This window comes from Terrapene carolina, unplaced genomic scaffold, assembly GCF_002925995.2.
Source record: "Terrapene carolina triunguis isolate 2854851 unplaced genomic scaffold, T_m_triunguis-2.0 Scaffold310, whole genome shotgun sequence".
Taxonomy (NCBI): Eukaryota; Metazoa; Chordata; order Testudines; family Emydidae; genus Terrapene; species Terrapene triunguis.
Genome location: NW_020664661.1, coordinates 327,908 through 354,616, shown reverse-complemented (window position 1 = coordinate 354,616; position 26,709 = coordinate 327,908). Strand labels below are relative to the sequence as shown.

Sequence of the window (26,709 nt, the reverse complement as noted above, 5' to 3'; positions counted from 1 at the left end):
ATTTAGAGATGCTGTTCACTGAATGCAGCTCTACAGAGGTGTTAGATTTCAGGAAAGCACATCTGGCGAAATTAAGGAATCTAGAGAGGAACGTTTGAGTGGAGGCCTCATCTAGCAGCATAGAAGGTGGCTGACTACAAGCTACCTGAAAAAGAAGACACCAAGAAATAAGAATCAGCTAACTTGGTTGCGTAAAGGAATGCTAAAAAAAAAAAAATCAGTTTAAAAAAAAGGAGTGGGGGGCAATCAAACAAAAAACATCAGAAGCAGTTAATACTAGGAAGAAATTTGGTCCATTAATAAATGAGAATGCTGAAATTAAATGACTCCTTTTTAAGCATGTATTCAACAAGATAGATACTGAACAAAATAAGGAAGACCGACCTTGTGAAATGACTCTTGAGAACAAGCAGGAAAGAGAATGCTGGGAAATACGAATATGTATATATAAGCCAGTCCAGATAACAGCCTGATCCACTGACATTTTTGAAAAATCATGGGCAACAGGGGAAGCACCAAAAGATGGGAGAAAAGCAAGTGTAATAACAATCTTGCAAAAAGGAAAAAAGTATAATCATATCAATAATTGTGCCATAAATCTAATATAATGAAACGTGCTAGCAGAACAAACATCACTAAAGAAGACCCACAAGCAATAAACAACACTAAGGATTTATCAGGGGCCTTCTGAAATTATCGATTTAACCTAATCAATCATCTGCTACCTACAGCAAACATGATATGATTACGAAGAATAAATTTCTGAGCTTCCTTCTCCCGACTCCCTGAATACTGAGGTAAAGAAGATTACACTGCAGTTCAACCTGTTTACTAGGGAAATGGATTTCCCTGAGAAACAGGCAATTTCAGAGCAAAACAGCACCCTGCTTGTCAAACTAGTCCACCAGTGCTGACCTGCCTTAGTCTGACTAACACAGCCCTGAGTTTTTACACATTAATGTACACTGTTTTCTCAGAAAAGAAACCTTTCGCCCTTGAAGCATTCAATATCCATAAAGACCCCAGTCTAGCAGATTGGTATCTGATCACCATAAATCCCAAATGGGTTTTTAAACAGATTATATAATGAATGTAAGAAACAGGGAAGATAAACAGGTGCCCCTGCAAGAAAATGCTATCAACTCAATATCACTTTCCTTTCTTATTGAATTGTGGACATCAGTTTAGCATAACATTCCTGACTCCATTCCCCAGTGAAGAGGAAATGAAATATTGACTCAGATTGAACAGAGATATAGATAATCCCAACAAGAGATATATGCTTCTACTGCAGTGTTCTCAACCACTATTTGTAGCTCTTCAATAAAACACACTTAATATTTTATAAATTCTACATTATATAATCCAAAATCCCAGGTTTCCATCTACAGTAAAAGCTTTTTTATCTGGTATGTTGGGGGAATAGTGGGTGCCAGTAAGTGAAAAAGTCCAGTTAACTAAGAGGGAAGGAGTTTGGGTGCGGGAGGGGGTATGGGGCTGGGGGTTGGGGCACGGGGCGCAGGTTCTAGGAGGGAGTTTGGGAGCTGCGGGGGCAGCGCCTGTGGGCGGAGGCAGTGAACAGAGCCACCTAGCCACGCTTCCACCTAAGAACAGCAGGGACAGATCGCCGCTTACAGGGAGCAGCCCGAGGTGAGCGCCCCCTGGATCTAGCACCCAAAAGCCCCTCCCCTGCCTCAACCCACAGCCCCACGCCGCCTCCCGCACTCCGAACCCCTCGTGGCCCTTCGCCTAGGAGCAGCAGGGACATGCTGCCACTTCCCGGGAGCCACATGGAGCCAGATAGGGAACCTGACGGCCCTGTGCCAACTGGACAATAAACTGGACTTTCTATGAAGATTAGAAATGCCAATTTTTAGAGCTTTCCGGTTGGTACAGGGCCAGATAACACAGCTTTTACTGTAATTGGGAGGTAGTAACTTGCACCCTGGTAAGCATTTTCACTTAGTCCTAGGTATATGAAGTTAGGTATATGTCTGTTTCTAAGTCTAGCTACTGAAGGAGAAAAAGTATGATACTTGGGAATTATATAGAATTCCTTGTAAATTTTTAGAATATTTGATACTTGCCCAAGTATCCAGCACTTAAGACAAACCTATAATTGGCCAAATGATTGAACCTTCTCTTTTTGGATCAATTGTCAAAGAAAGTTAGAATGACATAGCTCTGATTTTCCATGGAATCCTCTGAACCTCCTTGACTCCTTTCAATCATAGTCCTCAGTGATCAATGAATTCTTCTTGTACAAACATAGGAATTCTCCTACCAAATCAGACCAGTGGTTGGTCCCCCACATCTTGTATTGTTTCCCAGTGGACAGTAACAAGCTTCAGAGGAAAATGTAAAACTTCTAGAATGAATAATCCTGGGCTAACCTGCTCATAGATCATGTTTCATCCTATTCTGAGAGAGTTAGGGGTTGACTTTTGCTGTGAAGCATGATGGTTTATACTATCTACACAATCTGAAGCATGATGATTTATACTAGTTATACAATTTTAATCTTATGAACTGCAAATGTGGATGTTGTCATGATCCATATAAATATCTAGGGAACATTTTTCAAAAGAATAAGTCACTTAAAAATACAGATCCCATTATAAATCAGCTTTTGAAAATTGAAGCCCTGGTCTTTATAATCTTACTAAGCTGTTAGCCTCAATAAGATCTCATGACAGCAAGTTCCATCAGTTAACCGTGTGTTTTGTAGAAAAGCACTCCCTTTGTCTCCATTAAGTTTGCTGCTTTTCTATTTTACTGAAAGTCACCTTGTTCTTGCACTACAAGAAAAGAAACAGTACACATACATTTTAAATTTCATTCTACAGCATTAATTATTCTATATACTTATATCAAGGCCCTTCTTATTCACCTCCTCTCTAAGTTAAAAAATTCTAATCTTTGTAGTCTCTCTTTATGCAAAAGCCTTCCCAGGCTTCCGATCATGTTGTCTGCTCTTCTCTGGACTTTTCCATTTCTATTATATCCTTTTTGATGGGAGATTACTGGAATTGAACACAGAATGGAATAAAATACTCAATATTAGTATCTCTGTTAATACACCATGACATCTTGATTGGTTTTTGTACCACCACTGCACAGATATTTTCATTATGCAGTCCACAGTGACATATAGTTCCGGTCCACACTGCAGAAAAATCGACACCCCTGAGCACCATAGTTATACAGTTATACTGGTGTAGACAGTGCTATGTCAGCAGGAGAGCTACTGCTGCCTCTCAGGGAGGCATATCAACCACGCCAACAGGAGAGCTCTCTCCCATCAGCATAGAGAGTCTTCATTAAAGTGCTAGAGCGGTGCAGCTGTGCCGATGCAGTGTTTTAAGAGTAGACATGCCCTGAGTCTTTGCATCTTTTAAAACTGTAAATGCAACTAAAGAAGAACCAGGCATGTTTTAAAACTTAAAAAATAATGCTTAGCACAGATAGTACACTTAGCATCTTCTAAGCATGGTACAGACATGTATCATGTGACCTATTTGAGATCACACTTCGTTGCCTATCCCCTTTTTACAGCCCAAGACCAGAGAGAGTCAGTGACAGGGCCAAAACTAGAACTAGAGAATGCTAATATTCTTGCTTTTAATCCCACATTCAGTTGATCAGGGCATGCTAACCTCTTCTCTTTAAAGAAATTAACAAAATAATAGCCTTTAACAGGGCTTCTCTATGAGGCAACCGGTCACTGGAATTAGAGAGTTGAGCAAGACAATGAAACAAAAATGAGAAGACAAGAATGGAGAGGATGCTTACTTTGCCGGAAGAGACTGCCTAGGCCATGTACCATCTTCATTCTTCATTTCTATTAACAGCACCTGAAGAGGGAATGCAGACAGTAGGGCAAGGTAAAAACAAACTTATTTTACATGTACTATAAAATGACTTAGACATCTCTTAATTAATGTTCTCTGAATATTGTTTAACATCTTTTGTTTTCTATTAAATGTATATAATGCTTCCGTTGCAGGGTCTCTTTACTGATAGATTCTCTTCTTGTGCATAATACAGCAAAACATTTTCATAGACAAGCTACTTGCCCAAGGAAAACCACGTGTTAGCCTACCAGGCATTTCAATACCATGATTACACTGCTCTACAGCCAAAATGCTTCTGAACTAAATGTAGTCAAACTTTACTAATTCTGGGTCACTGAGAACGAAAATGATGCTTAAAATTGTTGATTGGCTCTAGTTTTCAAGATATGCTATTGGGTCAGTATATACGACCCTTGACTTGGGAATGGCGGAGGATAAGTGAGTTATAAAGGGAAGGGATCTCAATTTAAACCAGAAATGACTAAAATACATCTTTGACTGGATCTATGAATAAATCTATGACTGGGTTTGGACAGTACTTGCTTTTTAGGCAAAACAATGAATGATGCAATCTGAAGCTGGTATTGCGTCATACGTTATATGAATTGCATCATGTTATTCCTAGAAGTCATGGATGATGCAATCATAACGAAGCTTACATCACTCTGCTGAACAAATTGCCCTATATCAGCTCTAGAAATCATACAGTGTCGTGCTCTCTTATTTGTCAGTGTTTGATTTTGCAAAGGAACACATTTCTGTTTAGCCAAAGTGAGCAGAGATGCCTCGTACTTGTGTGAACAGTGCAGATAACTTCTGCTATGTTTGTGGTGAAGTGACTTTTGCATCACAAAAGTGCAGTATAACCACTATGGCTAAGAAAGCCTATTACCTTTATTTTGGCTGCAAAATTGGAGATCAGGACAAGAGGTGGGCCCCACACATATGCTGCAACACTTGTGCAACAAATCTTCGCCAGTGGTTGAACAGGAAAAGGAAATCTATGCCTTTTGCAGTGCCAACAATTTGGAGAGAGCCAACAGATCATACCAGCAATTGTTACTTCTGCATGGTGCCTCCAGTTGGGAAAGGTGTGTCAAAGAAGAAAAAGTGGACTGTGCATTATCCAAACATTCCATCAGCTATACGCCCAGTACCCCATGGAGAAGGACTGCCGGTTCCTGATGCACCAGAATCATTCTCACTTGAGTCAGACGAGGAAGAGGAAGAGGATGAAACTTCTGGTCCTGAACCATCAATGTCACAGGACCCACATTTTCTCCCATCCTCCTCCTCTGAACCACACCTCATAACACAAGGTGAACTGAATGACCTTGTCAGGGATTTGGAACTACCCAAGAGTAAGGCAGAGCTGTTGGGTTCCAGACTACAGCAGTGGAATCTCCTGGCAGGTGATGTTAGGGTTTCCATGTTCCGTGACCGTCAAAAGGATCTTGTCCCATTCTTCTTCATGGAAGGTGATCTTGTAGCCTGCAACAACATCGATGGTGTGATGGCAGCCCTCAACATCGTTCATGATCCAGATGAGCGGAAACTGTTCATTGATTCATCAAAGACGAGTCTTAAAGCTGTTTTACTGCATAATGGCAGTGTTTTGCCATCAATTCCAGTTGGTCATGCAGTCCATATGAAGGAAACCTATGACAACATGAAACAACTTTTGAGGTGCATAAACTATGACCAACATCAGTGGCAGCTTTGTGGCGATTTGAAGGTTGCTGCTCTCTAGCTTGGTCTGCAGACTGGATACACAAAGTACTGCTGTTTTCTCTGCGAATGGGATAGTCGTGCAAGAGATTCCCACTACATCAAGAAAGATTGGCCACTCCGACAGTCATTGGAGCCTGGGAGGAAAAGTGTTCAGCATCCACCACTTGTTGAATCAAGGAAGATTTTGTTACCACCCTTACACATCAAGCTGGGTCTGATGAAGAACTTTGTCAAGGCCATTGACAAAACACAAGCAGCTTTCAAGTACCTCTGTGGAAAATTTCCAAGGTTAAGTGAAGCTAAGATAAAGGAAGGTGTCTTTGTTGGTCCTCAGATTCGTGAACTTCTTCGAGATGATGCATTTGACCATGCACTGCGTGGCAAGGAAAAGATGGCATGGAAAGCCTTCCAGTTAGTGGCAATAAATTTTCTTGGAAACAACAAGGCAGACAACTACAGGTTGTTGGTGGAAAACCTCCTCAAGGCATACAAAAGCCTTGGTTGCTACATGTCACTAAAGATACATTTTTTGCACTCTCATCTAGATTTTTTTCCACCGAACTGCGGAGCAGTGAGCGACGAGCACAGCGAGCAATTTCACCAGGACATTGCAACAATGGAGAAACGCTATCAGGGCAAATGGAGCCCATCAATGCTTGCAGACTATTGCTGGACAGTGACAAGAGATGCTCCATTTAATGAATACAAGAGACAAGCCAAGAAGCGGCGAGTAGACACTGAATAGGACTAAACTATGTACAGAATAGTTTTTTGCCTTTTGTTTCATAATAAATTTTATTTATATAACCCTTTTGCTGATTTTTAAAGTGTTACATAAACAGGACAGGTGAAATATTATCATGTAAAGCAACCATAAACACATGAAAAGACCTAGGTTTACAATTTATGATTAAAACTCTACTATCTACACAATATACATAGACATAAAATGTAAAAACTTAAATATCTTAGAAACAGTAGCCAGTTGTTTTAATTGTCATATTTGAATTCAGCACATCAAAATACATAATAAATAGCACATTTTATCTCTGAAGCAGACGACTTCTCAAAAATTGTAGACCAGTGTTATTAGAGAATTCTGAGCAACTTACCTGACCGTGATAGAGCCCTGCATCTTGTACAGTGCTGTCCAGATTGCTGACCTGCTCATAGGCATTACTCATATACCTACTCCATAACCTAGTTTCCTTCTCACTGGGGATATTAAACAACTGTCGCATTTGCTTCTCAATGGTGGCTGTTTAGAGGAGAAAATATAATAATAAACTTCTGAAATGCTTAAATATTTCTAGAAAGAACTGACCAACCAGAGATACATTAAAGGCATATGTCCCCACTTTATCAATGCCCAAGCAGTAAAAGATATGTCTCATAATCCAGTAGTGTGACCATCATTAGAGCTGAAAATGTCTACTTATTAAAACCCTTTATTTTCATACGCAGTCATCTGTCAGAAATGTTCCTTTTGGCTGGGCTGCAAGCAAGCTTGAGAAATTTGTTCTTTTCTGAAATGCTATAAGCACCTGAAAATTGGAGTTTAAAAAGGAAGCGTGCTCAGATAATGTTTTCACCCCGCAGCACAAGGTCACACTACTGGCAACTATCAGCCAAGCACATCTATGGATCACATTATAGTCTACATGCAACATCTTAAAATGGGAGGGGAGGGGGCATACGATGATGCAGTGATGTAGGGTATAGGGCCAATTTTCAAGTAAAATGAATGAGCAGGGGAAACTGGAGGAAGTATCTGCTGAAATATTTTAGTCATAAAGCCCAAGGAGCCACATCAGTGACAGAATGTACAAGAGAAGTACTGGAAACATTTAGACACAGAACTGTTTCAAACAATGGCATGTCCATTTGCTATGGAGAAGACAATGATAAGCTCTGATTACCCTTTAACCTCACCCCTACCCCCTCATTTACAGGTCCTAACTTTTAAGCCACCTGGCCTCAAAGGGTCAAGCAGTTTTCCAACCAAACCTAACCCTTCCCCCTAGACCTGAGTCAGTGCCATCGCTGCCTCCAGCCCATGGAGTTGGTACGTGGTGGTGGATGCATACCCCGTTCCTGATGCCCCTTCTGCACTGTGTGTGTGCGCGGAGCAAGAGGTGCTGAGGATCTGCAGCACACTCTGTAGGACTTACAAAGCAAAGCGAGGAGTAGGGCACGCAGCCACCACTGTGCTGACCCTAGAGACAGGAGAAGGTCATCAGAGGCAACCCAACCCAAATCTTGTAGTCACGTACCAACAGGCTAGAGCGCTCTACCCCCATTTACTGCTATTAAATGAGGTGTTTTTAAACATTCCTTATGAGAGTCAGTCAGTTCAAAGCTGCAAATATCACATAGCTACTTACCAATGGTGTCTGCTTTGCTGAAATGGCAGGTCAACACATTGGTAGGATCACTATTTTCACACAGCTTCAGTTCGAGGAGGTAAACTTCTACTTTACAGTGCTTCACAAACAGACCGTACTCCACCACCTATAAACAAAAGGCTGCCCCTGAAGCAGGCATGATACTGACCACCCCACATAGGTGAGATGACAATCATTTTTAAAGGGCCCTCCACAACCTGGACTGGCTGCCTAAACAGTGATTTACAGTTTTAAACTGAGTGGGGGAAGGGGTGATCTGACTCCAAAACTGGGAGCTGGGAATTCATGAATTTAATCCCAGCTCTGCCCCGACTTCTTGTGTGACCTAGATCAAGACATTCAACTTCTCAATCACCATCTTCCCATCTGTAACACACAGACTAATCCTTTTTTCCCCATGGGAAAGTTCTGAAACTTAATTATAACAGCTGAGTAGTAGCATCAACTAGTTAAGGTTGCAAAAAACAATTTCTATTGCAACTCCTATGTTTCATGCAGAGAATTCCAAAAACGTTTACCTTCTGTGCCTGGTCTCTGCCCAAAGGCAATTTCCCACAACCAGAACATTGGAACAAAATCCCGCCTGTTATTTTGAGTTACAACAAGGAAGAAACAAACCATTTTATGATTTCATGACTACATTCCCACCCCCAATCCTCAAACAAAAATAAATCAATGATGGCACAAAAGTGGCTGAAACGTCAAGTACTTACTGGAACATAAATAATCCTGTTTGCTTTGGTAAACCTAACAAAAATTGGTTTCAAAATGAAGGGCTGAATACTTCCAAATGTGAAACTGCACATGTGCAGTAACCCTTTCCTTTCAGCTATCATCTGCACTCATAAAAAGGCGTAGTGCACAGGGACTTAACTGTGCAGCTATGTACCACATGCCATGTTACTTCCAATTAGGGAGCTGAGCTATAGAGGTGGAATATAGCAGTGTGTGGAGCCAGTATTAGCTTCACCAGTACACAGGGCAGCCTATATATCTTAGAAGTGACTATTCATATTAGAGTAGCACCCAGAAGTCCCAACTGAAATTTGGAACCCATTGGGCTGGGAGGAGGTCAAGCCAAGCCTTACGGATATTTTCTTTGAGAGACGCAGGCAGGAAGTGGGGAAGGGGTGATGAAGAAGTGGCAATGTAGGATTCAGTGAGGGAGGTAAAGTAGATCTGTTGCATAAACACACGGCAGAAAGAATGCAGTTGTAGCAGACACGGTCAGCTTAGTCACAAGACTTCCAGAGACTCCACAGCAAGAGAACAAGAAGGCAACAAGCAGAGGCTGGGGGTGAGCCAGGGCTAGGGAGTCAGACTCAAAAGCTCAAAGAAGAGGGAAGGAGGGGCTGGAAATGACTGGATTGAGAGAGAAGCAGCCCAACAAACCTGCCAACAGACTTCAGAAGATGACTCAGGGTGAGAGAAGTGGTAAGAGAAGCCATCATATGACAGACTGGATGCAGTAGCAGTGTCAGATGAGATCTTGGTCTTGGTGAGAACCAGGAGCCAGAGAGCAAGAGATGATGAAGTAATGGTTGGCAGTGATATATATTATGTTGGTCAGAGGAGTGGGATAAGGAGGGCAATCAGAGAAGGTAAAGCTGATGGGAAAGAAGAAAGGAGGGGGAGATGGTGGCAGTGGATGGAGGGAGGAAAAGATATATTCATAGCATCTAAGGCCAGAAGGGACAATCCGATTATCTAGTCTGACCACCTGCATATTATACAGCCTTTAAACTTCACCCAAATACCCCTCTGTTGAGCCCACTGACTTCAGTGAGTGGTGAACTGATTAGGTGAAACATGTCCAGATGATCCTACCAGGCATGCCATGCTGCAGACAAAGATGAAAAGCCTACAAGGTCCCACCCAACCTGACCTGAGGGGAAATTCCTTTCTGACTCTAATCTGGAGATCAGTTTGACCCTGAGCATGTGAAAAGACACATCAGCCAGGCATCCGAGACAGGAGTCTCTGGACCACCTCTGAGCACCAGTCCATCCTAACTAATGTCCCATCTCTAGCTGTGGCCAATCACTGGTGATTCAGGGGTGCAGGAGGGATTACAAATGTGCATTGGGGAAAAACATTTTTGTGACCCCTGCAAATGACTGGCTGAAGCCCTGCAGCATGAGATTAGATTATAGTCATCACCATACAGAGCTACAAGTGTTATGAGCGTGCTGAGGGCAATGTGGGAAATTCTGTTCTCCCCAAGACCCATAAGGAAAGGGAGTGAAAGGGGGACCCACAGACTCCTAAGCCATATAGGACCGTCACAACCCAGGCCAACCCCCTCTACACAAAGGCTACAGAACCTCTCCCAGAAACCAAATTAAAGTTTATCTTTCAGAAAGATAGCTAATCTCGTTTTAAAGTCTCCAAGCAAAGGCAAGTCTAACATCTCCCTACATAAACTATTCCAATGTTGAATCAGCCTCACTGCTAGGAAATACCATCAAAGTTTGTCCAGCTTCAACTTCCGACCACCTTTTTATATCTCGGTCAGTAAGTTTAAAAAGTCCTGCCCCATGAAATATGCTTTCCGTGTGTTGATACCTACGCACAGTGATCAAGACACTTCTCAACCTTCTCTTCAATAAGCTATATAAATTGAGCTCCTTAAGCCAGACATCATAACAGCTTGTGTTCCAGCCACTGGATCATTTTTACTGACCTCCATTGAACTCTCTCCAGTTTTCCAAACCCTCCTGGAAGTGCAGGTATAAGAAACTGGGCCCAGTATTCTAGTAGTGGTTTTACCAATGCTGGGAATAGCAACAAGATTACTTTCCTACTTCTACTTGATATTCCTCTTTTCATATGTTAGCTGAAAACTGAGCCTATGCAGCAGGAAATCTCAAGGTCCCACCCTCAGAGATGCACTCTGTCTGCAGGCTCAGACAGTTACATGCACACTTTTTAGAATTGGTTTTCACCCCACTGTGCAAAGTGGGAGCGGACAAAAAAGGGTGGGGGCTCTTCTTCAAAGGTCCTACTTATGCTGGCCCAAGGACAAGCCTTCAGTCTCCAATCAAATACCTGTATAATATTTCCTCTTATCCACCCCTACAGGCTACTTCCATCAGGCAGGAGGATCTGGCAACAACGAAGGTTCAACTTGCAAGAAAAGTTTCTTCCACTTCCTTCACAATTGCCAAGTCCTAATCAGTGGAAGTGTGCTGAGTGGTGAACAGCCTGATTAACCCACGGGATTACAGAACCAAGTATTTCATGCCATGAGGAATACAGTTTGAGGATGAGCTCATTTGGATGTGGACTGAACCTTCTGTCTCCATCGTAGCAGAGCTGTGAGTATGGAGGCAAGCTAGGAAACACACACAGTCTTTGTTTCCCTTTAAGTTAGTGTTGTTCACTGAGGTTCTGGGGGAACTTTGTGCTACATCATAGGAGTTGTACCATTGTCCTCCTCTGTTGAAGGCCTCACTCCATTATTAGGAGCATGTCAATTCCTCTCTTTAAGAAGGCCAGGTGCCATCTGCTCTTAAAGTTACACCTTTGCTCAGGAAACCACCTCTTACTATTGACACTTGTGCCAACTATTGACTATTCTTAAATCTCAAACCTCCCTGTTTAAGAAAAGGTCATCAAGACAAGTGTGGCAAGGCCACTCCAGTAATAGCGGAGTTCTCAGATTTTCTCACGTCCAGGCAGTTTGATTTTAGGGCTGGGTATGGCAGGTTACATTATCCATTGCAGGAAGGAAATCAACCAAAGATCAAGTGCCCGTGATTTCCTCCAGCAATTGCTTTTGGCACTGTACAAGCAAACCTCCCAGCAAGCCCCTTGCATGTGTGGCCATGTCCCCTGTGGGCATGCTGTGACAAAGTGGGAATTTTTTGTAAATGCTATGAATTGTGTGCCTCAGTTTCCCCTATGTGCTGCATTGTTACGGAGACGGTGGAATAGGGCTCTTTGCTCTTGGAGCAGGCTAAGACACAGGTGTGGGTGGCACCTTTCTGTCTGCATCTTGGGTCCCATGTCAATGGAGTATCTCAGAATATGATGGCAAATCCACTTGCCTGGACACTGACACCTAGCAACCAATGGCCATAGATTGCCCACCTCTCTGCAGGATACCAAGCAACATTGCCCAGGTTGAGAACAAAGGACTAAGAGGGGTGAGGTAGGGAGTTAAATGTTGGCTGCTGAAGAAGTGGGGGAAGAGGGGCCACTCACCAGGAAGTCTAATTGAGTGACAGAGCTTTGGGCTCTGGACTAACCAGAATGGATTCTGACATGGCCTTCATGTCTTTATGCTAACCTAAGGACTTCCCCTGCTGTATTCCAGTTGACAAATAAACCCTACTGTTTTACGACATTGGCTGGGTATCACTACAAGTGCTTAGTGAGGTGTATTGCTCTCTATGATTAGACTCTGATGGAGACTTGTACGTCTCAGTTGGACTTGCTGAACGGAGCTCACTGGGCAAAGCAGGGGCGCTGAAGGACCACAGATCCAGTCTAAGGAGGCGGTGAAGCCACATGCATAAGCCTGAAGGAAGAGTGAGACCCCGTAGGGGGTATGGCACGCTGAAGGGGTTCCTCCCAGAGACTGTTCCAAAGCTGGGGCCATAGCACTGGTCCTGTGGATCTGTGACACATGCACCATGCTCAAATGTCCATCATACAGAGAGGAAGCATTGGCACTGGGCTCTGTCCTTTTCCCTAGCCAGTGCTACCAATCTAGGGGAAGGGCTTCAGTGCTCCTCTTTTCCCTTCTTTCCTTTCTACCATTATAACTATGCACACAGTGAAAATGAGGGAGAGGGTGGGAGGAAAAGTAAAGGAGTGGCAGTGGAGATGGAATGCGTGAATGAAGTAGTAGAGACAATGAGGTGAAGGAGCGAGAGGGACTGCACTCTTGCTTTGATGTGCTCAGGTTGTCACTCATTCTACACAGTAAAATAAATCAGGAAGATTGTTGCTCAGAACAAGGCATTGTTAACACTTGTGCAGCCCATACGAGGAGCAGACAGTCCCTCCAGTGACTCAGTTCCCTTCTCTCCAAGATGTCTCAGAAAGCAATACTGGGGAGCTGTTCATCTGCCCCAGGGGCACTCTTCACAGAGCATTCTACTCTATCAGTGTTCTACTAACATGATGCATCAATACCTACACAGAGAGATTTCTGATAGGAGAGGGCTCTTTAATCTAGGAGGCAAAGCATTAAAAGATCCAGTGGCTGGAAGCTGAAGCTAGACAAATTCAACCTGGAAAAAAGGCCCAATTTTTAACAGAAAGTAATTAATCACTGGAACAGCTTAACTAGGGGGATGTGATGGATTCTCTATCACCTGAAGTCTTTACATAACAATTGGCTGTCTCCTAAGATCTGCTCAACCAGAAATTATGGGCCTGATGCAGGAATTCTCTGGCCTGCATTATGCAGGAGTTCAGATAATGGTACCTTCTGGCTTTAAAATCTATGATTCTACATACATGAAGCCATTAGGTAGTTAGTGAGGTGCAAACCCAGGTGGATTCAGTGCACATATTACATCCTGCCTACTTTCAGGAGGCCTGGAAGGTGCAGTTAACGTAACCTGCATCTGGCCACGCTTGGATGAGAGTTATTAGGCAGAGACTCTGTTCAGAAAGAACAGAAGTTGTGCCTGTGGGTTTGGAAAAATGGTATCCACCTAGCCTGTATGAGAGAAGTGTGCTCATCTTTCACTACACATGTTTATAACGTGGGGATTATATTAGGTCCTCAGCTGCTCCTGGGAAGCAAAAGCCCTAAAGCCAAGATCTGTACTTGCCTAGAAGTTTTTGACTTCTCTTCAGAGGCAAGATTTTACCATGGGGATCTAGGCCTTTGTCACCTCGAGATGGGATAACCACAATATGCCCTATGTGTGGTTACACCTGTAGCACACTAGGAATTTCCTGCTAGCACAGGATGTAGCCAATCACTTGTTTAGTGCATCACACATGGGCTCCATGACTTGCACTAGCCTCTAGTACATTTCTGGGTCCTGGCTACTTTATAGGCCAACTGCGCTGTAGGCCAATAAAATGGCAAAGCCTAAGGTGCTCACGGTAACAGTCCCACAGATTTAATAGGAAGAGACAGAGAGCTTTTGTGAAAGATCATCAACTCTGGAACATACTCCATCTCCCTCAGTCAAAACCCAGATCTGTTAACGCTGAGGCATATTGCACAGGCTGCATTCTCAAGTTTTCCCTCAGGGACATGCATGAAATGTCGGGGGGGGGGGGGGGGAACGACCTTCTTTGTGGAGAGCAAGGAGCTTACTGTGTAGACAGAGAATCACTGGAGGTTTGTAAGTGTTATAGTTAAGTTATACAATACCTGGAATACTAGATAAGTAAATCACCTATTTATTATTAAAATATTCCAAATTAGATACAAAGGGGAGTGTTCAACTATCCTCTTAAGGGTTCCCTTCTTGGGTGCCAGCAGTTTTCCGGGAAGACAAATGGCTTGGGTCTGATAGATCACAGTGGTCTTCTGGTGACAACCACTGCTGTCAGAGCTTTTGACAATGAAGAGAAACATGTCAAGCCTTTCAAGACAAAATATCCACATCTTTGCGAAAGCAGCAGACAAGCAAAACCAAATCAGAGAAGGCAGAGGATGAGAAGTAACGGTGGAGACAACATGAAGCATTATAACAACATTTGCAATTTGAGCTCTTTCCTTATTTAGTCCAAAGAACTTTGCATTGATCTTTTTATTTTCTGGGCCTAAATAACTGTAGTGAGAATCCACCTATGTTAGGATTGCACACCTGGATACATGTAGACAAAGAGCTAATAGGTATGAAGCAATATTGTTATGTCTATCCTAGGCTCCTGATTTCCTTAGATTTGTTAAGGTATCTAAATGCTAACTGCCTCTCTGGCTACAGAGTGAGAGGGGCATCATCATAGTACAATAGGGATGGGGGTACTGAAACATTCTGGAAAGTTCCATCAAGTTTTAAAGAGATGGTATATGTAGCAACAAGAGCAATTTTTCTGCCACAGGCAGAGTGCAATCCTTTGAAAGATGGTAGAGAAGAACTGTGTCATGTGTTTGAGTGCAGTTGGGACCACTGTGGGAGGACAGTAAAAATGCTGTGGCTAATGGATCTTGGTTAGGCTAGCAGAGAGCCAAAGCTGGATGCTGAGCTGACCGGTAGAAGAAAAGTCTCTCAGCTTATTGACATTGTGCACGGGTAAGTACCCAGAGAAGAATTCTCCTTTTCAACAATTTTGCAATGAAGGAAGTAGGGTGTGCATACAAGGCTGCATGAGCAACATTAACACTGGCATTTATTGATACTTTATAGTGGATATGAAGGGTTTTTGTTTTTTAATATATAAACTATACATAACACTGCAAAATGAAACAGCTTGTCTGCTTAGGGTATGACACTGTAATTGCTACATGCTAAGATTAAAAAGCCTGTGTGGCATTAAACTAACTGAACTTCTCCCAATTTAAGAAGAAAGGGCTAGTACTAACAAACTTTAAGTAATCTTGGTAGTCTACATTCAACCTCACAGAAGCCAAGAAATGTGATATTAAATCCATAAGTTACTTGCTTTAAAGAGGAAAAAACAAACAAGTGAAGACACCTGAAAAGACTTTTCCGTAATATTTTATCGATAAAGCAAGAACAGAAATTAAAAATCCTTATGAAAATAATGAACAGGTCAAACTTTTTTTTGACTTTTTGCTTTGTTTTCTTCAGAATAAAAAGGCACTTGCCACAAGTGTTCAGTTGCTCTTTCGACTGTATGGGAAATAGGAAAGATCTATTTAGATCTATTTACTGATCTTGTCTCTGACTTCTATAGTTCTGATGTTTTTAATTAAGCAGAAGGAAAAAGAGGTCGTGTTCAGAGATTGTGTTAAATTTTTAGTTCAAGTCATGGATTCTTATTACAGCAGACACCAAATAAAGCTAGTCTCTGTAATGTAATAGTTTAAAGATGTCAGACAGACAGAAGCAGTTTTGTAGTAAACTGCAAACTCATTTCCAGTAAAGATTTTGGTAGAAGGAAACTTGGCTTGTGCTGTTGGGTAGGAACCTAAAGACAACATACATCACTTTAGTGAGAATAAAGTGTAGCCTTAGAAAATATGCACATCAGCACAGTTTAAGTGTGAAATACAATGGAGGATGTTGAAGTATAAAACCTCTTCACTAGTCTAACACTTCAACTTTTAACAGGAAGCCCCAAAGCCTGATTTCAAATATCATAAGAATGAGCATACCATCATCTAGTCCACTATGCCCAGATCAGATCAATAGTTCATCTAGTCACTATGCCCATCTATGACCACATCAAATACTGGATCCCTCAAAAGATGGTGCAAGAAACCCTATTCTGGAAAATGATGAAATAAGCTGCATGAAGGGAAGATTTCTTCGTAACAGCTAATCAGCTAGATATATACCCTGAAGCATGATTTATAGCCTAGTTTTTTATGCTATCCTGTATTATCCACAAATGTCTAATTCTTGAGTCCAAATAAGCTCTTAAGTCTCAATGGTGTCTTGTGGAAATGAGTTCCAGATGACATCTGACCAATTTATATGCAAACAGTTGAAGCCAGATATTTAGTTTTACTGGTAGCTGAAAGCCCATGCTGTCGTACACATGTAATTCATAAAGTCACATGTGTAAAAGAGCCAAAAATAAATGAGAACTTAAAAAATGGACAAAAACTGACCACGAATCTGAGTGATGACTGAACCCGGTGATATTCTAAACGAAAAGAGCTCTCAACCACATGTGTAGTAGCTCTTTCCATCACTTCACTCTGACTCAGATATTCTAGGCTTCAGAGCAATGTTTGGGATTGTGCACGCTGGTTGTGTTGATCCGGTGGGGGAGGGAGGTGCGGAATGGATGCTGAGAGATCTTTGTTGATCTGTGCAAATGCATAGGTGGGCAGTTAGGCCAAGTGATCCACCACATGTGCAATCTACTTTCATACAACTAATGAAACTGTTGCATACAAATCAGCTGTGCAGTAAGGGTGGAAACTGATTGTGTTACCTCTGAAATCACAAAAATCTAGGACAGTTGGCATGGCATAGATACAAGCCTTGGTGTGCACAGATGTAATTTATAAAGCCAAAATGGCTGAGAAATTAAAACTGGACAGTAACAGACCTCAAATCCCAGCAATTATTCAACCCAGTGATATTCTGAACAAAAAGAGCTCTCAACCATGCCTGTAGCCACTCCCATCGCTTCATGCTGACATTTAGGCTTCCGAGTGACACAGAGTGATGTTCCTGAAATCTTATTATACAACTTACTTATTTGCCTCTGAGCTCTTCATAACTGTGCCCCCAATAACCCTTCCCTGATCTGGAGGCTTGTAGTATAACCCTACTAGAATATTTGTGTTTTTATGACCCGCAATTTAAATTCAAACAGGTGTACTGTGTAGTCTTCTCCATTCAGGAATTCTAATTGGATTAGGTGAATCTTTCTGGTATAGCGCTATTCCTCACCTTTATTAACTAATGGTTTTTTTTCCCTGTGTAATTGGGTATTACAACAGCACATTTGTCATTCTACCATATTTCAGTAGTTTCTATTTTGTCAAGATTTTCTTTCATTACCAGGGTAGTATAAATGGACAACAAGAACATGATCTAACTGCAAGCTAGGACCTATAAAAATCTATTCATGCTAAATTTGGACCATAATAGTCTTGCAGTTGGGAGAAATGTGTACTACATATAAATTTCCCTGTCCAATAATTATGATGCTGAAATAATTTTTCCATTACAAGATACTACTGAAACCACAAACCTCTCACCTTTACACTGCAAGTAGAAATAAAGAAACTAAGTATGGGATCCACCAGCATTCAAAGAAAGGAGAGAATCCTGGGTGGTTTGAGGTGAGAACTTTGATGCTCTCTGAGGCACCTGTCCATTTCCCGAGATACACCATTTCTAGGTTGCCCTACAAAGGTATAAGTGCCACTCATCAGCACGGATGACTTTTTATAAAGGAACCTTGCTTTCCCATCCACCCTTTCCTGGCTTTTGAATATATACACTGAATATTGGTGCAAGATTTGTACTTCAGTGTTTAAAAAAAAAAAAAAAGGACACTTGACAGTGTTAATTCTAAAAACAATCTTTGTTTTCAATGCAGCCTTTGTTGTAGCCTCTAGGTTTTAGGTATTGGAGGTTGGTTCTTTTTGGTTTTTTAACATCAGTGCTGCTTACTAAAATCAGTGACTCCCATAACTCAAAGCTTTTTCTTTTCTTTTTTTTAAGTGAAGCTCAGCAGAGCCATTTGCTTCACAAGGCACTGTGCTCTGAAATGTTTTCTTGTACTAGTTACCTGTGCCCAATGTTCATTCAGGAAAGTTCAAAAGTTGACAATCTTTTAGAACTTTTACTAAAGCAGCAAACATGCCTGTATGGCATCCATGCCCTTCCCCATGTTTAAATAAAAACAGAATAATGGGGGGTAAAATGTCAGCAAACCTTGTGACGAGTCCCTGAATCTCCTATTTTAATGGCAAAGCATCTTTGTCTGGTATCTCCTTCTGCCCAAGAAGATCCTCAACTCAGAGGCAACAGGCTGGGATTTAGGGTAGCCCAAATAAAATGTTCACACTCTTCTGTTATGAAGGAAATTTACCACCACCACTACTCCCAACCCCCATTTTTAGCTCTATACACATGGGCAAACAATGCATTCATCCTCAGATGGAGCCAAATATGCTATTCTCCTACCAATCACTAAGGTAAAAAAAGTGATTGGCGTCTGATGAAGTGGGCATTCACCCACGAAAGCTTATGCTCCTATACTTCTGTTAGTCTTAAAGGTGCCACAGGACCCTCTGTTGCTTTTTAAGGTAAAAAAAGTTATCCAGGATGAACCTCTTCACTCCCTCCAAGAGAAGCCATTAGTTGAGGAACTTACAATACCCATCATTCCAACTAATCATCCCACCTGTGACAGTGGGATCACCGCCTGCCAAACCAGTGGGCAGGCCCACATAAGACCATATTTTGGGTTACCTTTAAACCAGCTACTTCTGGAGAGTAACTTCATGTGCCTGATTTAACTCACACTAGCACCACAAATCTGATAAACTTAGATGGTGTTTCAGATAATGAAGGTTTGTGGGAGAGTATAAAGGTGGCTAAACTGTTTGGCAGATTATAAAACAAGAGTCTCAGATTCATGCACACTTACTTTTCTTACAATAGGTTGCTGCCCCTCTACACAGCCATACCAGTTCACTAGCTTATTCCAGGCTTCAGTGGGAACCAACACATAATCCAGCTCATCAATGAGATGTTCTTTTAAGGTCTGTATTTCTGGATCTAAAAAGGAAGAGAGAAAAAAAAAAAAGTGAGATTTGAGAAGTGGGATAAACCAGAAGTTCTTCATGTTTTAATGGTGTTCCATACATTCTATAAAATGTAAGATCTCCAGGACATGCAAATCAAAGTGTTCTTAGCCCTTTGGATGTTGGCTAAGATTGTGAAGTTTCATACTGGGAGCTATGAAAGGTAGAAACTCGGGACAAATTCTGTATTAATTCATTAAATGTCAGCAGTATCTTTAATGCTGAACAAGACATGGTCCTCTCCCAAGAGTCCTCCTTACTCTGACAGTCTCAGAAAATAACTGAAGTATAAATGGAAAAGTTAATTAAAATCCATTATTTAAACTGACGCTTTCCACTGGATGATTTAAATCACTGAATTCAATTGCTCTGATTAAATCAAACTGTCCCAGCTTGGCATTGTGTCTTAGGATCTGGTTGTCAATTAAAGGAAGAAAATAAGTTATGCAAGCCCTGGGAAATGTCATTACAAAAACAGAGGCAACAGGATCCCAGAAAATCTTAATTGCCACAACAGCCACCTCAGAGGCCTTAAGTGCCACATGAGATCTAAATGATGAACAATCTCCCCCTGCCAGTCTGTGACAGTGCTGCACCACATTCTGAAGAAAATGATATTTCTATGGCATTATCAACTACAAGATGACACAGTTAACTTTCATTGTTATTAAAATATTTAAAAAAATGCAATGCAGAATGAACTAGCCTATATTATTCATTTGTGCTACAACAGAGGATAGTTCTCTTGTGAAGCTTAATAGCCATGACAGGATGGGAGCCTTTGTATTATGCGGCCAGCTGAGAAAGCGGAAGCCAAGAAAACCAAACAATAAGAAGGGCTGAAGCACTATCTTGGACGAATTTGTGATGGGACATAAGATTCTTGGGAGCTCCACATAGCAAGCCCCTTTCCATGCTATGAGTCTCCCAAGACACACAGGTGTAAGTCCTCTTACAGCAGAGGACATGATATATCTTGATTTTAGTAAGGCTTCTGACACAGTCCCACATGACAATATCATAAGCAAACTAGGGAAATGTGGTCTAGATGAAATTACTATAAAGTGGATTCATAATGGGATGAAAGACCATACTCAAAAAAGAGTAGTTATCAATAGTTTGCTGTCAAACTAGGAGGGTGTATCTAGTGGAGTCCTGCAGCGATCAGTCCTGCATCCAGTACTATTCAATGTTTTCATTAATGACATGAATAAGGGAGTGGAGATTGTGCTCATAAAATTTGTGGATGATACCAAACTGGGAGGGGTTGGCAGCACTTTGGAGGCCAGGATTAGAATTCAAAAGGATCTTGACAAATTAAATAACTGGTCTGAAATCAACAAGATGACATTCTATAAAGTGTGAAGTACTACACGTAGAAAGGAAAAATCAAATGCGCAATTAAAAAAATGGGTCATAACTGGCTAGGTGGTGGCCGAAAAGGTGCTGAAAAGAACTGGGTGAGGTAGTGGATCATAAATTGAATATAAGCCAACAATGTGATACAGTTGTGAAAAAGGCTAATATTCTGAGGTGTATTAACAGGAGAGTCATATGTAAGACACAGGAGGTAATTGCCCTGCTCTACCTGGCACTAGTGAGCCTCAGCTAGAGTACTGTGTCCAATTCTGAGCACACACTTTAAGAGAGATGGGCATAAATTAGAGAGAGTCCAGAGGAGAGCAACAAAAATGACAAAAGAAAACCTGACCTATGACGAAAGGTTTAAAAAAGGGGGGGGCATGTTTACTCGGGGGGAGGAGGGGAAGAGAGTAGGGACCTGATAGTCTTCAAATATGTGAAGAGCTGTTATAAAGAGGGTGGTGATCAATTGTTCTCCATGTCCACTGAAGGTAAGACGAAGTAATGGGCTGAATCTATAGCAAGTGAGATTTAGGTTAGATATTATGAAAAACTTTCTAACTAATGTTAGATAAGTTCTGAAATAGATGTCCAAGGAAGTGTGTGGGATCCCCATAATTGGAGGCTTTTAACACAGGTTGGACAAACAGCTAACAGGGATGGTCTAGGTTTACTTGGCCATGCCTAAGGACAGAGTCCTGACCTGTGGAAGTCCCTTACAGCCCTATATTTCTATGATTCCAATAAACTGGTAAGCAGACAAGCTGAGGAGTTGGAAAATGGTTATTTCCAGATTTATTATGGAGCAGCTGCTAGTCAGATCATAATTAAGGTTGTGACATTGCTGTTTAAAGCTGAATTTTCAACGTGTTCTAAAACCACATGCACAATCAGATCTTTCCCTGCAGGGATGCCAAGAGGAACTGGGAACATTACAGTACCTTTCCCAGCATTAACAAGAACTACTTTTTTGGGGAGCCCTCCAATTCAGGATTCCTATTCACACGCTCCAACAAACCTTTAACATGCTCTGTACAGCACCACTGATTTGTCAAAATACTTGTTGTGGTTTGAATGAGATCACACTGCGCTAGAAGAGGAAAGGGTAATAAAGTACTATTATGTTCCAAAGGAACACTAAACTGCAGGGAAACCTAAACTGAGCATTTCCTCATTCTCCCGCTCCCTTCCAATACTTGGGTTTTGCATTTTGAAGTCCCATGTTTTGGAAGGAGAAGGCAGTACCTGTATGCTGCAGAAACATTAACCAAATTTTTATGGCAAAAAAGTTTATGTAACACTAGGGCAGAAAAATTATTATACAATTTGTACCACCACAAAAATTATTCACACATAGTATCTACAGACAATCATCAGCTGCATCTACGGACAACCAAGCAAGCATTGCAGAACAGAAGCAGTGTTACCACTGGTTTCCACTCAGCCACTGACTGTATTTTCTAATTAACTTCTAGTATGTTCATTTCCCCAAACACTTACCAAGGCACTGCAAGAAGTTAATTAAGTCCCAAACACAGATCCAGGAGAACTGGTTTGTGAGTCAGATCAAACTCAGCACTTAAAGCCATCACAAACTAACTCTCACAGAAGTTTAGAATTGAGCTTCACCCAGAAGGATCCACCAGTGGACTTTAAGGGGGAGAGAATTCCAAACTCACAGTCTCTCAGTGGAAAAGACAGCCTCATTGCTGTTGTTCCATAAAGGTTTGATGCACACATGGAAACCAAGAGTCTCTTTCCTGGGGCCAGTGGAGTCCAGATATATCTTACTAATGACCTGGTAGGGTGCCTGCCACAGCAATCTCCATGCCAGTCAATTGACAAAGCAGCACTAACAATGGCTTCAAAGTAGATCGCACATTCGTAGCATCACAGGAGCAAGAGCATAAAGAGTGCATTATATCACCTGACAGAAGATCAGCAAGAATTCAAAAGCCCCTTATCCCCTGCACCAGACACACTAGCCTAGATCTGGTCTAGGGAACACAAAAGAGAACTTTATAGCATATTTTGTTCATTTTTCAGAACATTAAGTCTGAAAAGAAAGTTTCCTAGAGTTATCAGAATTCTGTATCAAGCTAAGAGTTCATTGAGTCTAATCCAACTATCAAAACTCAAACTGGACATACATTTCTGCTTCCAGGTGCAACTTTTGAAAGTTTTCTATTTCAGTTTCTATTTACAGTAAAGTTGACTGTCTCCAGACATTTACAGAATTTCATGTCAGTGTGTGGGAGGGAAGGAAGTAACTTCAGGCTAGGGTGTGGAGAAATGGTAGAAGATGATTATAATGTTTCCAGCCTTCTCAGAAAACAGAAATTATTCATCCTTAACTTCACTCATCTGTGCTCAACCTGAAATCCTTTTCCAGCACATCATGATAAGAGCCCAGTCTGGCCAAACCCATTATTGATATTCCATTATTTCACGCTCCCTCTGGACTATACGCTGTGCCCCTCAGAAAGGTTAGTGGGTTTTGTTTTTGTGAGCGCAGGGAATGAGAAGAGAAGCTAAATTGTAGATTTTTTCAGTCAGATGGTGTAAGAGCTAAAGGACACACTTTCAAAAACTGCTAAGAGCTCCTAGATTCTCCTTCTCTGCCAGACACAAATAGCTGACCAGCTATTCCGTGCACCTTAACTGCATGCATTTTACCTGCAAAGAGTCCAGAGTTATCGATGGGTCCAGGAAACAGGTTAGGCTCACCCACGTTGTACATGTCCCAGCTGTCAAAACCCACATACTTCTTCCACTGTTTGAACCACCGACTGTCAATCAAATACCTGGAACACAGTTTGAATAGCAAGATGTCAGGAGCAGCTTTCAGCTTGTACCAGCCAGAGCACATACTACAACGTCGATCTCGCTGGAGGAGGAATAGCTGGTGCAGGTGCATAGGAACCCTTGCAGCTAAGAAAGCCCTGGGAGCAGAGGCCACTCTAGGCTAAGGCAACCCAGCTGTGTAGGGCAGCAGATTATATTCACGGATGGGAGGCCTGTCAACAACGCAGAACAGATCTTAGTGCTAGCCAGGCCTCTTGTCCTGCTCTGTGTAGTGCTGCATGCCGGCCAGGTCCAACTCTGCCTTGTACCCAACCCTTACCTATAACTGGCTGCTGAAACAGCAGGAGCAGCTTGTCTCAGAGCCCTCTCAATGGCAGGGACTGGCTAGATCCAGGACACAAGAGACGCATCACCCAAGGGCCAAGGGCTTGCCAGCAGGGAAGGAAAAGGACGGGTTGGGAGGCAGGAGCTCTGGGAGGGGAGGCTAGCATAGTAAAAATAAAAATGAATACACACTTGAGTATTTTAACAAATGAGCAGCAATATGACCTAGTGACCGAACTAGACGACTAGCTAAGTAGTTGGGTCAACAGAGCCCTGTTCCCAGCCTTGACTCACTTTGCAATCTTGGGAAAATCATTTAGGCAAATATGTCCAAAATGTCCACTAACCTGGGAGTGCCTCAGTTTTTTGTTGATCAACTTGGGTCAGCTATTGCCAGGTTTTTGGAAGTGCTGAAAACTCATAACTCCAACTGACTTCAGCGGGAGTTTCTGATGCTCAGCCCCAGTAAGTAGGCCACCCAAAAACCAAGGCACTCTTGATGAGTAGACACTTTTGAATATTCAGCTCTCAACCTCTTTTTGCCTTAGTTTCTCTGTCTGTAAAACTTTGAAAGTAATACCTCCTTCCCATTATAATCACTTTGAGAATCACTGATAAAAGGTGCTATTTCATATAGTAACTTGTAAATAGATCATCTTTAATTCATGTAGTGTTAGTTATGGTTCCCCCTTCTCTTCATTAATGTCTGTATAATCTTGACAAACTGGATAAGGTAGTTTAATGAGAAACTACTGATTTTTGTTGTTGGACACCACCACAGGCTTTGAGTGGTACAAGCTCGGCAAGCAATTGTTTCATCTTCAGTGCTCTGGATCACTCCAAACTCCACTGAAATCAGTAGTGGGCCTCAAATGTAAAAGCAAGGGGCATGGGACAAGCTTTTCATATCAGATTTCATATTTGTCTGAAAAGTGCTTCCCATGCTTTCAGTGCTAAATACAGAAAATAAATAAGATGAAAATGTATTGCTATGGAAACAAAGTAGATAAATTCTTTTTAAAAAACTGAAGATGTAAAAACTGGCAAAGAGATAAAAACAAAGACAAAATATTAAAGACATGTTTGAACTTCCCATATGGAAGGATAGCAACAGAAATTTCTCATTTAGACTACGTATTCCCTTTTGGAAGGGAAATAATTGGCATTTGCACATTGTATCTCCTATGAGTTTATTTCATTTTTTTCCTCGCTCAATAGAACAAAGTTTCCACAACGATTTACATACCAGGTTTATATTTCAAGTTTTTCTAATGGTGCGATTTTATTTTATTTTTTTTTGTTTAACCTACCAATGACATCACTCCCCACATTGGAGCAATTATCTGTAAGCAGGGTCTGAACTCACCTCTGAAATCTAGTGGTGAACTGGGGGAAAAAGACTTAAGGAGCAGACCATATTTGCACAAACACACCTACTCTGCTTAGGTAACCTGCAGACAGACCTGCTTTGGTCCCTTTGGCATTTCTGTTTTGGGTTAAGATTCACTTTACTATTGAATGCAGGAGTAATGAAATATTATTGTATGAGCAAAGGGCAGCATAGCTATACATAGCATGCCCTAATTGAGGGGGTCATCCTAATACCAAGTCCAGTTGCTAAGCAGGGGATAATGATTCCACACCTAAGTAAAAAGGCAAAGGTAGTGCAGACAAATGTTCCTACTTGGTGACATGGACTCTGTTTAACAAGACATTTAACATTTGACCATCCCCTCCAGTGTTTAAAGACAGAGCTGATCAGACTCAGTTTAGAGTCCTTGTTTCTGCTCTGTAATTAATAGAGCTGAAATCACTGATATGTTGATCTAAGGGAAGCTGGTCTTGGACTGGTGGGGAGATAGTATTTCCATGAAAAGACAGTACAAATAGGCAGCAGCAGAGACTCCCAGTTAAATCACTAAGAACTGGGCTGACAGAACCACAGAATCACAGCTAGAGCCAGTAGTGAGCAATGGCCCTCTGCACAAAGAATCCCACCCAAACGCAGAGGTAGCATCTACACTAAAGCATGGCAACAGGGCAGCAGTAGCGTTTTAAGGGTAGACAAACCCTGAGTGTTATGAAGTCCTGAAGAGCTGAATGAGCAGGTTTAAGTATTACACATTTAACGAGGGGACCCACATTAGAAACCTGCAGTAGGACGCATGTTCCTGTGGCTCCGCCACTGGTGACTCAGCCACTTCAGCAGCCAGAGCAAAGGCCCACACGCACGTGATGCCTCCCAGGAGCCGAGGCTCGCCTTATTGAGCCACCGGCTCCACCGTTACAGCAGGGCACAGAGACCCACACACCAGGGCATGAGGCCGGAAAACACCCCCAACTCCCCACTCAGCCTGCCCCCCTCGGTCCAGCTCCGCTCCCGCCTCACACACACACCTAGCTCCGTTCCCCGGCCCCACTCGCCCCCCTCCGCCCCGGCACGGCTTCTCACTGCCGGGAGCAACCCTCCTCTCACCAGGACTCGCCCGGCCTCAGAGCTATCCCTAGCAGCGGCCCCAGCTCTGCCCGCTGGGCCCCGACGTCCGGCCTCGGGCCACCATCTAACTCCGCCGCCATGTCCGTGCACCCGGCGCCCCCGCCCTGCAGCGGATATCCGGCCTGGCTGCACCGGCCAACGTGCGCAGGCGCACTGCCTGCCTGCCTGCCTGCCTCCCTCCCGCCGCAAGCCGCCCGGGCTCCAGGCGCCCCTGGCAGCGCAGCCCGTCTGCGGGAGGCGGGCTCCGCGCGCAGCCAAGAAACCCGGAGGGCTGGCTGCTTGACAGAACGTGCGGCTTGGCTGGTACTGAGCATGTGCAGTAACGGCCACTGAGACCAGTGCCCTCACTGGGCA

General features: G+C 42.5%; 1 protein-coding gene across 1 annotated transcript in view; it reads right to left on the bottom strand.

The window, feature by feature from the left end:
* Nucleotides 1-26,444, bottom strand: part of USP4 (ubiquitin specific peptidase 4) — a 140,160-nt gene extending 113,716 nt beyond the window's left edge. Inside the window, exons 1-6 of the mRNA XM_024211357.2 lie at nt 26,335-26,444; nt 23,406-23,533; nt 19,211-19,341; nt 7,970-8,096; nt 6,698-6,843; nt 3,793-3,854 (exon numbers count right to left, since the gene is read on the bottom strand). Coding sequence (XP_024067125.1) covers nt 3,793-3,854; nt 6,698-6,843; nt 7,970-8,096; nt 19,211-19,341; nt 23,406-23,533; nt 26,335-26,435 — 695 coding nt within the window. The 5' untranslated portion in view covers nt 26,436-26,444. The remainder of the gene's footprint in view (nt 1-3,792; nt 3,855-6,697; nt 6,844-7,969; nt 8,097-19,210; nt 19,342-23,405; nt 23,534-26,334) is intronic.
* Between the last annotated feature and the right edge of the window lie 265 nt (nt 26,445-26,709).